The sequence below is a fragment of the Tinamus guttatus genome, unplaced genomic scaffold, assembly GCF_059628265.1.
Source record: "Tinamus guttatus ecotype Peru unplaced genomic scaffold, ASM5962826v1 Tinamus_guttatus_pri_ptg000053l, whole genome shotgun sequence".
Lineage (NCBI taxonomy): Eukaryota > Metazoa > Chordata > Aves > Tinamiformes > Tinamidae > Tinamus > Tinamus guttatus.
The window spans coordinates 59,961-71,740 of record NW_028288587.1 but is presented as its reverse complement, the minus strand read 5'-3'; the positions used below and the strand labels follow the sequence as shown (position 1 = coordinate 71,740).

At 58.6% G+C, this 11,780-nt stretch overlaps 1 protein-coding gene across 1 annotated transcript; it reads left to right on the top strand.

The window, feature by feature from the left end:
* Window positions 1-2,786: 2,786 nt before the first annotated feature.
* Window positions 2,787-7,075, top strand: LOC148595848 (uncharacterized). The gene is made up of 6 exons (XM_088540074.1): window positions 2,787-2,810; window positions 4,319-4,447; window positions 4,551-5,258; window positions 5,472-6,170; window positions 6,341-6,802; window positions 6,968-7,075. Exons 1-6 carry the CDS (start codon window positions 2,787-2,789, stop codon window positions 7,073-7,075), a joined length of 2,130 nt encoding a protein of 709 aa, XP_088396200.1.
* Window positions 7,076-11,780: the final 4,705 nt, after the last annotated feature.

Sequence of the window (11,780 nt, the reverse complement as noted above, 5' to 3'; positions counted from 1 at the left end):
AGAATGTTCACTGGAATAGGCTGAAATAATCAACAGCGGCCCCTGTCTAAGCACTGAAGGAAGATTAACACCAGCATTGCAGTTGTTCTTGTCAGAGAATAGTTATTTGCAAGAGGTGGAAACGTCCCACTCTGGAAGACCCAATTGGCATCTCTTAGCTGGGCAGGAGACCTAGATGGGATCAAGAAGAGGGCTCATTTTCCCAGACTTCAGGTATTGACTCAGATGAGCTAGGTTGGGCTTCTCAGGCTGGCCTAGGAGGCCTGGGGCTGGAGGGGAATTCAGATCCTTCCCATGCACTCTACAAAAGCACCCAGAAGGTGGGATTCCACCTGTGCAGACAGAAGGGAGCACAGCAAGGCTGTGTGCAAGCAAGATCCTGCTCTATGTGCCCTTTAATATCACTGGGGATGGAGTGGGAAAGCCAGCTGCTCACACACAAGCACATAGTGACACTGAAAGTGAGCGAGGTGCTTGAAGGCATGCACCTACTTCTGTCAAGGGCGTGAGCTGGGGACCAGGTAGGGAGCTGTTGACCCGAAAGGACACCACATGCCCACTGCCACCAGAGCTCCTCTCACTAGGCTGCTGAGGCACATGCAGACACTGCAAGCACTTGATGTCAGTCAGTGCAGGCACTTGACTCAGTGAAACCAAAACAGGCCCACAGGGACAGGTGGTCTGCCTGGGGTGTCCAGCACAATCCCATGTCTCTAGCAGATACAGCAGGGCACCTATAGGAAAACCAGGACCCTTTGGAGTGGTTTCCTGACAGCACCCAAACAAATGGATGCCACCACTGACTTAGGCCAAGTCCTCCTTATCTACAGTCAAGCGTGCTTCAGAAATGGGAGAGGCACATCACCCCAAGGTCTCTGCTCTATTCACTGCACCCTTAACAGCTTCTATAACTCCCTCTGCAGAAACTCTTCACACCCCTAGAGGATATGTAGAGGAAATGGGCTAAGGGTGACCTCAGGCTGCTAAATCACAGGCTGCCCACATCCAGGGACTTCTTCACTAACTCGATGTTATGATGTTATGATGAAGCAGTCCTGTCCCACATGCTGATCACTGAGGGATGCCACTAATAGCCAGGTGCCGCTCGGCATCACTGCACTGCTGATCACTGTTTTCAGTGAACCTGATGCTCCATCCGCCTGCCTTATGGTCCACTGATCCTCTGCCGATTAGTTCACAATTTGACTAGAAGGAGACTGTGAGAAACCTTTTCAATGCCCTTGCTAAAGTGAGAGTTCACAAAATCCCCTGCTTTGTCCTTTTGCACACAGGCTTTCCTCTTGAGGTAGGAGGCAACCAGGTTGCTCTGGGGAGGGCTAACTTTACTCTTGTAGCATGTTGGTAGGTAGTTTCGCCAGGAAAATCTCCTGCCTCCTGTCCCAGTGCTGCTCAGCTACAAAAATTATTGTTAGTTTGTCCTTAAACTCTCTTGAAATTCCCTTTGCTGCTGCTTGTCCTTGTTGTCTCTTGTCCTTTCCTGACCTTGGCCCCAATCAGACTTTCACCGAGGACAGTCACACCTTCACCTCTAAGCGCAGCCTTGCTGGGGTCTCCGGGCACCGCGCGGGCAGGCCTGCTCCATGGTAGGAGAGGGGTCTGCAGACAGTGGGGCTGCCTTGGGGACCCTCAGCAACAGGCAGCAGAGCAGGGGCACATTGCAGGCACCTGGCGGTGACAAGAAGGCAGGAGCGTCCCTCCTCCCTGGGGGCAGACGCCTTCTGAGGACAAGGGCACGCTGGAGATGTGGGGGGCCCTGGACCCTTCCACAAGGCTTCACACACGGTCTATTTTTCTCCTGCTTTGGATGTTTTCCCCACAGATTCATTTCCACTAGTATTCTTACACTTTGCCTCTTCTTCCCACATTTTTCCCACGTTTTCCTCTACTTTGATAATTTTCCCATGCTTTGACTTTTTTTCCTTCTCTTTCGCAAACATTCCCTCCCATGCTTGTGACCATTTTCGCACACTTGTGAAGATTTTCCTACCCTTTCCTCTTTTACCCAACCTCTCCTTCTTTTCCCATGCTTTCTTGATATTACTGAGCTCTCGGTGTTCTTTTTGCACTTCCCTTTTTTTTTTTCCATCACTTCACACTCTTTCCACTTTTGGAACCATTCCCACACTTTTGACCATATTCCTACATTATCGTTCCTTGCCCATGTTTTTCCCTATTTTCCACGATCTTGACACTTCTCCAATGCTTTTGCACTTCTTCTCGCCACTTCAATTTTTTTCCAATGCGTACATTTGCCATCTATTATTTTCCAACCCTTGAGCTCATTTGCCGCACTTTTGCACTTTTCCCTATGCTTTTAGCAATTTTCCCATGCTTTCCCTTTTTCCCTTCCTTTAACTGTTCTCTTACACTTGCTGTATTCTTCCTACTCATTTCCACTTGTAGAACCTTGTTAAAAACCCTGTACGTATCAATAAAACCTATAATGATTTCTTACATATTAAGACGACAGCTAATGTCTCTTAGCTAGGCAGGGCACCTAGATGGGGACAAGAATGATTTCTTTACATATTGATTGCAATTAATAAACGGGTTTAACTCCCTTCTCCACTCTTGCCACTCAAGGCTGCACCCACAGGGCAAGAATTTCGGGGGTGGTAAATGAGTGTGGGCAGAAACGAGCCCATGTCGGGAACCTAAGCGCAAGTGTCCCAAGTGTTTTGTCTTTTCCTGGTGGCCGGTTGGGGGTTGGCGTCAAATGGGGCTGAGGGGGTTGTAAAACGCGACTGTTCCCATGTGCTGACCTGATGGTCGAGCAGGCGGCCACGCTGGTGAGAAGAGCCTCAAAGTGGGAGCAACTCGGGGAGGAGGAGGACTCCAAAAAGAGTGAGGAAGTGATGGCCTGGGATGGCAAGGAATAGCCACGGGGTGATGTGGGGAAGAAAAGCGCAGGGAGGGAGCAGTGGGATGCAGGGAGCAGGGAGCTCTGCCCTGGTGAACCAAGAGGCAATCGAGAGCACAGGGGCGAGGATGGGGGGAAGAGCAACAAGGTGGCCTCGTGGTGGGTGTCTGCTATGGAGCGCCTGACGAGGAGCAGCATCTGCAAGGCCTGTGGAGCGCAGAGCTGTGGAGAGGACAACTTGTCCTGCGCCCCAGGGACCTGCTCAGGAGTGGGGAGAGGAGGAAACGACGCGGTGCCTGGTGTCCCCATGGCGACTCCCAGGGCTTTGTGATGGGGGTGGCATCATGCCCACAGGCCACTGTGATGGGGCAGTCCCCAAGGTGACCGTGTTCCTGCTGGGGTCTTCACTCTGAGGATTGCGGCGCAACCAGCAGGGAGCAACTCCCCTTGGTGGCCGTGCGAGAGGTCCTCAGAGAGGTTCCTAGACATGGAGAAGGAACAGCAGGGTAATTCCTGCTCCTCATCCACGGAAAGGAATTCCAGTGCACAAGAGTGCACGAGTGAGGTGAGTGGTGAGGCTGGAGGGAGAGGTGGGAGGCAGGGCCAGGACCCACATGGAGAGCACGAGGATGGTGAGCAAGGAGCCCTGGGTCATGATAGCAGGGCAGGAGCTCCTCCAGTGAGGGGACTTTTATTCCTGGCTGTGGGAAAAGCAGCCCGGCCTGCACCCTCCCACTGTACTCAGTGCCAGTGAGGACGCACCTTGAATACTGTATTCAGATTTGGGCATGGGAAAAACGTTGAGGTGCTGGAATATTTCCAAAGGGCAATGAAGCTGGTGAAGGGTCTGGAGCACAGACCTTATGAGGAGCGGCTGAGGGAGCTGGGGTTATTTAGAGTGGAGAAGAGGAGGCTCAGGGGTGACTTTATCACCCTCTACAACTACCTGAAAGGAGGATGCAGTGAGGCAAGGCTGATCTCTAAAATACTGATAGGAAAAGAAGAAATGACTTCAGGTTGCACCAGGAGAGGAACTGGTTAGATATTAGGAAAACTTTCCACATGGAAGGAATTGTAAAGCATTGGAAGAGGCTGCCCAGGGAAGTGGTGGAGTCACTGTTCCTGGCAGTGTTCAAGAAACATGTAGATGAGGCACTTAGGGATACGTTTAGCAGGCATGGTGTTGAAGGGTTTACAGATGGCCTTGATGGTTTTGAAAATCTTTCCCAAACATAATTATTTTATGATCTGGATGCTCCAAGGCCCACATGAACCCCATGAGCTCTGTGCTGAGGGCAGAGAGCAGGTTGGGGCCAAGTATAGCTGCATTGTGCTCAGACAGGAGGTTCCCTTCAACACGAGGCTGGGGTTTCCTGTGCTTAGGAGCTGCTCGTACCAGCACCAGTGCCCCCAACACGGGCCTCCTTCTCCCCACAGGTGGGCCAGCAGGAGCTGCCCACAGCAGTGCAGCGCAGACGGACCCCAGCTTCATCCCATCGAAGGGACCGGCTGCCACCACTGTCCGGCCCTCAGGGCTCACGCTGCTCCCAACACGGCATCGCACAGGTACAGAGCTGAGTGGTGGTGACAGCCAAGCGTCTGTCTGGAAGGCATGGAGGGAGGGAAAAGGACACCAGTAACCTGGCCTTGTGGTGGGCTTCGATTGCAGGTCGTGGAGGACACGGCCAGCGATGTCTCCTGTGCGGTGCAAGATCTGCATCCCTCCACCGGCCCTGTAAGGAAGAGTCCTTTAGGATTCAGCAGGACATGCCTTGGCAGGACTCTTGGAAGAGCGGGGACATTGGATGTGCCCAGCTTCCCACCTCTCCCAGCCAAGGCATCTTGGCAGGTACAGGGAGGCCTGGAGGACTCTGCAGTGAAACCAGCAGGATCTGCAAGTCGAACCAAGCTGCCTGCTCTGGAAACATCCTATGGGTCTTCTCCCAAAGGCAGGGCCTTTGCCCTGGACAAGGAAGAGGTGGCCAGGAGAGTCCTGGAGAGAATGAACGTGGCTTTGGAGAGGGTGGCTGCAAATTCCAGCAAAGCTGCTGCCAGGGAATGCTTCCCACCTGTTCCTGCTGCTGGAATGGCTCTGGACTCAGGGAAGAGAAGGGAAGAGCAGAAGCTGAAGCCATCGCATCTTGCCCTGCCTCCACTTCAAAGAGCCCAGCAAGAAACTAGCGCTCTCATCCAGGTAAATCAAGAGCATGTGCAGTTCCTGCCTCGATCCAGGCCTGAATCTTCAACATCATCAGTGGGAGAAGGCAGGATATATCAAGGGGATGATGAGAGGATAAGTCTATCCCTGAAAAGCCAGCAGCTCTTGGGAAGCTCCTCCTTTTTCCTGAGAGCACAGAGCATTCCTCCTGAAGGGCAAGTGCCTGCGATGGAGAATCCTCAAGAAGCAGTGGCCTCTTCTGACCCGGATGATCCCGAGCAGGGTGCGATGGCAGCTGAAGGTGTTTCGGAGGAGGCGGGACTCAGCAGCTCCTCCATTGCAGTGGTGCCACCCAGCTCTGCACAAGATGTCACTGCCGGGTGCTGCAGTGAAATGGCCCCACTGGAATCCCCATGGTCCTTCTCACCTGAGCCTGTCAGCCTCGTTCAGAGCATTGATGGAGAAACTGGCACGGAACTGAGATCTGAGAGCCAGGAATCTGTCCCACATGGCCCCACACCTCCTGCTGTGGGTCTGGAGGACGCAGGTGTGGGGCTGGGGTCTGCCCCCTTGAGCCGTCCTGATGACACGAGCCCTGGAGCCAGCCAGCAGCCAGCACAGCCTGATGCCTTGGCACACACCGTTGATCAAGGCACACAGACAAGCTCGTGGCTGCTCCAGACCATGGAGTGCGACCAAAGCAGAGCCCCTGCAGCTGAGGAAGGGCTGGATCCCTGCACTCAAGGGGAAGAAAGGGAGGTGAGCAGGGCTGGGACACCAGCTTCCCCAGGCCAGGATGGTGGGACAGGGACACCACAACGAGCACGGGCAGGGCAGGACCCGAAACAGCAGCCTGTGGGCATCACCTGCCACGTGCAAGGAAGGCCGCTGCGTGTGCACGAAGACAACACCGCGCGGTACCTGGGGGTGCTCAGCATCAAGACAGAGGCGCTGGAGGAGCTGGACAGGAGCTGCCTGGCCCGCACGGGGCAGAGCTTGGCGCAGATCCGGGAAGTCACTTTCCTGAGGAAGGAGCAGAGCCTGCAGGAGAGCCAGGGTGAGGAAGAGGAGGGCCATGGGGAGCGTTTCTCCCTGTCAGCGTCAGGATCCCTCAATGTGAGACCCAAGGAGGTGAGTGCAAGGGAGGGCTGGGCCAGGTGGGAGCCCTCCCGGTGCTGGGGCCAGCCCCGGTGCCACGCTGTGACAGACGGGTTGTCCCAGCACTTGCAGAAAATCCCCCAAGAGACCTTTCCTGTGGGGAAAAGAAGCTCCCTTCACAAATTCTGCCTCTCTTCTCCTAGCTCCTTGCCAGAAACTCCTTCCACAACCTGTGGAAACCAGAGATCACGCAAGTAGAGCTCCTCAAGGATGCCAAGGGCAAGTGGGAGGTGCTGGAGCACCTCTATGCTCATGCCCCCCAGCAGAACATTGAAACATGGAGGAATGACCTGGAGGAAATAGCAGAGCAGAGCGATGATGAGGAGGATGCTGATGAAGAGCTTCTGCCAGAGGAGGAGATGGAGGAAAGCAGCTCCTTGGCCTGGATAAGACCCAGTCTCCGCAGCCTGTTTGCGGAAAGGGAGATGGACCTCAAGAAGGTGCCCTGCTTGCCCAGCATCAAAGAAGCAGAGGCTACCAGGGAGGTACCTGGTGAGGTGGAAAGCCCCTCTGTTGAGCCAGCAATGCCCAGAGGAGCTGAGGAATCTCCGCTGCAGGAAGCAACAGCAGCAGCTTCTCCCCTGGCTGCAGGCTCTGCTCCCCAGGTAAGCATGGAGCATGTCACCTGTCCCCACGATCCAAGGGAGCTCCTATGTGAGCTGTGTGTGGGGGGTGCAGAGGGCATACCCAGAGCTACCCTAGTCCATTGATCCCCCTTGTCAATGGTGCCCAGATTTCCCCTCCGGCCATTGACCCTTGGTGATGTCTAGTGTGGAAGAGATGCTGGGTCCTCTCTGTTTCCTAGTGCCAAAGGTGCAGGGCTGATGTTCCCTCCACCCCTGGGCCACATTCAGCCCTTGGGCCTGGATGCCCAGTGAGGAGGGAAGGGGCAGCCCCAGCAGCAGCCGCCTTCTCACCCAGTGCACAAGCCCCCTTGTGCCACACACACCCCCATCTGCCTCTGTTCCCCTGTGTATCACGGCCCCTGCCCAGCCCTGCTGCTACGGCCCCACAACGAGCCGTGTCCCATTGCCGTGCCAGCCGCAGGTCCCTTCCCTTGGGACATGCAGCCCTGAGCAGCCTCCCCCAACCCCAAACCCTTTCCCCCATGCACCGCGGGGCACCGGTACCCTGATCAGCAGCAGCTGATGGCCGACGGGTGCATGTTCTTGCTCTGTCCATGCAGGAGATCTCGGAGCCCCAAGAGGAGAAGTCATCATCCTCCTCCAGCCCCACACCAGACGTTGAGCCAGGTACGTACCCGAGTGGAGAGCCCTGCTGGGGATGGCGGGTCTGTCTGGGACAGCGAGCGGCACCGAGGTCGGCAGCAGGAAGCGCTCGGGGGCTGCTGTGCTGAGGACACAGCCCCTCGGGAAGCCCTTGGCGGCAGGGAGAGGCAGGTGCAGCCCTGCGCCCGTGCAGCCCATCGCCCACAGCTCTGCTTCCCACTGCAGGCACCGCTGCCCTCCCGGACGTCGCGGCTCCCCGGCGATGGCGCTCGCGGCTCAGGACGGCGCTTCAGGCTCTGCGCAGAGCGTTCTGCTGCCGCTGCATCACGGGGCAGCGAGAGGAGCGGCGCAGGTGAAAGAGCCCGGCAGGGCCTGAGAGCGGGGCTGGCACAGAGCGACAGACACTGTGTCCTGGGGGCTACAGAGATGCTGCTGCGTTGTGCCCCATAGCAGCCATGTGCCCACACAAGCCCTAGGTGGCAACAGCCATCGCCAGCTCCAAATAAAACTCTTAGAAGTTTTTTCTCTCCATGTCAGTTGTTTTCGGAAAATCTCCATGGAAAGACCAGTGGGGCTGTGGGACCCTAAGGCCATGGGTGACTTCTGACTCCGCACTGGCCTTGGTGGCTGGGGTGGGGAACAGACCTGGCCAAACAGGGCTAGTCATGACTGACACGGCTGGCACGTGTCTATGGTTCTCAGAGTGACCCCAGGGCTCTTGCAAGAGCAGGAGATGTTTTCAGGGGTGCACTAGCTCTGGCCTGTGGTGTTTCACTGCGAGTGCATGAATCACTCTCCAGTCCTCCTTCCCTGCTCCTCCTGGGTCCCCCCTGCTTCTCCAGGGACTGCCGAGCCCTCCTTTCCCCAGGCATGCCTGCATTTGCTGCGTGGTCTTTGGGGGACTCTACCATGGGCTGCCCCAGGTTTGGTGAGACTGCACTCACTGCCACCCCTAGGCATCCCCGGGGTTCCCCTGAGCTCTCCTGGAGCCTCAGGTTCCCTTCCACAAGGATGGGCATCTGTCATCAGCACTGTCACCTGTGCGACAGCCCCAGGCATGCAATGCAGAAACCATTCTGCAACTCCAGAGGCAGTGCTCCCAGGGACATGAACCCCGAATGCAGCCCTTGGTCCCCGAAAGACCACGCTGGGACTCTGACCTCCTCCCCTGGCGCCCACAGAGCGCACAGGCAGAGCAGAGGCCCTTTCATGCTGCAAGCCCTTGGGTGCATTGGTGTACTGTTGACCCCAGCTTTCGAAGAAAGACACAAAATAAATGTTTTTCTGGAGGCTAAGTCTGGCATAAGGCTGCCCATTGCCTTGTCCTGCTTTATTTAGGAAACACATGGAAACACAACCCCACCACCACTCTGTCCCTTCCAAAGTCCAAAGGTGTCTGTGTGTGTCCAGCTGCCACCCTCTCTCCATCCCTATGGATTACGATGGCAGCTTAGACAGGAAGCTCCTATGCAGAGAGACATAAAATTTAGTCAAGGGGAAACCTCCTGTGAACTTGCGGAGCACAGAGGAGGGAACTGAACCCCGCTGCATCCCAGGAGCTTCTCCATGGGCATTTGGTGCATGGATTAACTCCCCGTGAAGAGCCCGTGGAGCAGGAGGAAACGGACCAACTTCCTGCTCCTGGGCAGGTGTCCTGTCCTCTTACGTGGCGGGAGCAGGGGCTTCTGCAGTGGGACATTTCCAGCCCACAGATGATCGTCCCCTGCTGGCACCAGCCACAGCGCTGGGCTCCAATGTTACCGATGTTATTGAATATTCATTAATCCGCAGCCAATCAGGTGGCGGTGGCGTGGTCCAGGGGCGGGGCAGGTACTGAGTGCTGCTGGCAGTTGGGCGGGGCAGCGGCAGAAGCAGCCAATGAGCGCGCGGCGGGAGGCTGGGGGCGTGGTGGTGCGTGCCGTGGGCGGGGCCAGCGCGTGACGCGGCCGTTGGGCAGCGGCGGCTGCAGGCGGCGGCGGCCCCGGGCCGCAGCGAGGCGCGCGGCGGGCGGCGGCGGCTGCGGGCGGCGCGAGTCCCGCACGACCGATCCCTGCGCGATCCCCGTGCGGCCAGAGGCGCTCGGGAGCGCGGGAGGCGGCGGTTGGAGGCGGCCCGAGGCGCGAGGGGCGGCCGGGGCCCCGCGGCCTCGCAGCCGGAGGCTGAGGCCGTTGCCGGCTGTTGTGGGCAGCGGCCGTTGGGCTGTGCGGGAGCGCGCGGCAGGCGGCGGGGCCCGGGAGCTGCGTGTGGCCGCGATGGGGAAGCGGAGCTCGGCCGGCTGCGTGCCGAGGTGAGCGGCCCCACGGGTGCCGGCCCCGCTGGGCCCCCCTGGGTGCTGCCGTCCCCCGTGGCACCCCCAGAGCCGCCCCCTTGGGGCCGGGTACCCCCCTGCGTTGGGTGCCAGACACCCCAGGTGCCCCTTCCCCCCAGTGCCTCCTGTGACATGTGTGTGCTCGTCAGCACACTCGCATCCTGCGTGTGCAGGACACGTGTTCTCATGCATATGGTCACGTCACCCGTGTGTGAGACACGTGGGTGCCTGTGATCACCGTCACGTCACCCGTGTGTGAGACACGCTGGTGCTCGTGCACATGCCCATGACACCTGCTTGCAGCACACACGTGTGCTCGTGCGCACCCTGCCCGGGGTCCCCATGTCTCCTGCTGGGATTATGGGAATGGGCCCAGGCTTCGGGGCCCCCGCTCTGTCCGTTGACTGCCCCCCTCATCCTCCCCAGGTTCTTCAGAGCCTTCCTGAAGAGGCTGCGCATTGTGCGCAAAGTGGCCAAGAACCCAACGCCACCACTGCCGAGCCCCAGGTGAGACCCAAGGGGGTCCCGTGGGTGGGAGAGCCAGGACCGAAGGGTTCCTTCCCCCGGGGGGGACACCAGGGGATCTGGGGGGCTCAAAGAGGTCTGTGGGGAAGGTGCCGAAGGGGCCCCTGGCACCTGAGGTCTGGGGGGTCTCATCGCTGTCGCAGGGCAGAGCTGGTGGGAGGGGGTACCAATGGGATGGATCATCGGGGCTTTTGGGGAGGGTCCCAGAGCACTGCGGGGTCCAAAGGGCACAAGGGTCCTGCCCCGGGCTGCAGGCAGGGGTTGGGAAATGGTTCCAGGGGCTTCCCAAGATGCCCGATGGTGCAAGAGGGGGATTCCGAGGGGCCTGGAGGGGCCCAGGGGTGCCCCAGGCTGCAGGCAGGAGGGTCCCAAGGGGATTCCAAGGGTGCAACGTGGGTGTCACAAGGAGTTGGGGAGATGGTGTCCCGTGGGTGCCCCAGGGTACCATATGGGGGTTTAAATGTGTCTGGGGAGATCCCAGGGTGCAACAGGGGTGTCCCAAGTGGTCTGGGGTGGGAGTGGGGGTTCAGTGGTTCCCTATGGTGCAACGGGGGGGTCCCAAAGGGTCCGAAGGGACCACAGGTCCTCCAGGGTGCACACAGGGGGTCCCAACAGGTCTTGAGGGGCACAGTGGTACCCTAGAGCATGGGCAGGATGGACCCAAGGGGTCTGGGAGCCCCAAGGATGCCCCAGGGTGAAACAGGGGAGCTGCAAAGGGTCTGGTGGGGCCCATGGGTGCCTCGGGGTGTAGGCTGGGGTGTCCCAAGGGGTCAGCAGTGTCCCGTGGGTACCCCAGTTTACGATACAGGGATTTCAAGGGATCTGGGGATCCCATGAGTGTCCCAGGGTCCAACATGGGGGTTCCAAGGGGCCTGGGGTTGCCATGGTGCAACATGGGGATCCCAATGGGTAATGGTGGCCCAGGACGCAGGCAGGGGGGATCCCAAGGGGTTGGAGGGTCCCATAGGTGCCCCAGGGTGCAACAGAGGCTGTCCCAATGGATTGGGGGTGGGGAATGATGCCCAGGGTGCAGGTGGGGGGATCTCAGTGTGTCTGGGAGGTTCCAAGGGATCCCAGGGTGCAAGAGTGGGTCCCAATGGGTGTGTGTGGGGCAGGGGGGGCAGGTCAAGGGTGCCCAGGGTGTAGGCAGGGGGTTACGAGGCATCTGTAGTGGGGGAGGGTTCCAAAGGTGCCCTGTGGTGCAAGAGGGGAATCCCACGGGGTTTGATGGGGTCCCATAGGTTCCCCAGGGTGTGGGTAGGGGGTTCTGATGGGTATATGGGGGTTCCATGGGTGCCCCGGGGTGCAGCAGGGGAGTCCCAAAGGACCTGGGGGATCAAGGGAGTCCCAGGGTACCTGCTGGGGGGTCCCAGTGGGTCTGGAGGGGAAGGAGGGTGTCTCAGGGTGCAGCCCTGGGGGTCACAAGGGGTCTGCACGGGGGCGAGGGGGGCAAAGGTGCCCTCTCCTGCAACAAGGGGTCCCAAAGGATCTGGTGGAGTCCCCTGGGTGACTTAGGGTGCA

What these genes read in the sequence shown, in the direction of transcription:
- LOC148595848 (XM_088540074.1), top strand. Translation starts at nt 2,787, where the DNA reads ATGGTCGAGCAGGCGGCCACGCTG. An exon ending in TCAATGTGAGACCCAAGGAG is followed by an intron (nt 6,171 to 6,340) that starts GTGAGTGCAAGG and finishes CTCTTCTCCTAG; the next exon opens with CTCCTTGCCAGAAACTCCTT. An exon ending in CTGCAGGCTCTGCTCCCCAG is followed by an intron (nt 6,803 to 6,967) that starts GTAAGCATGGAG and finishes GGTGATGTCTAG; the next exon opens with TGTGGAAGAGATGCTGGGTC.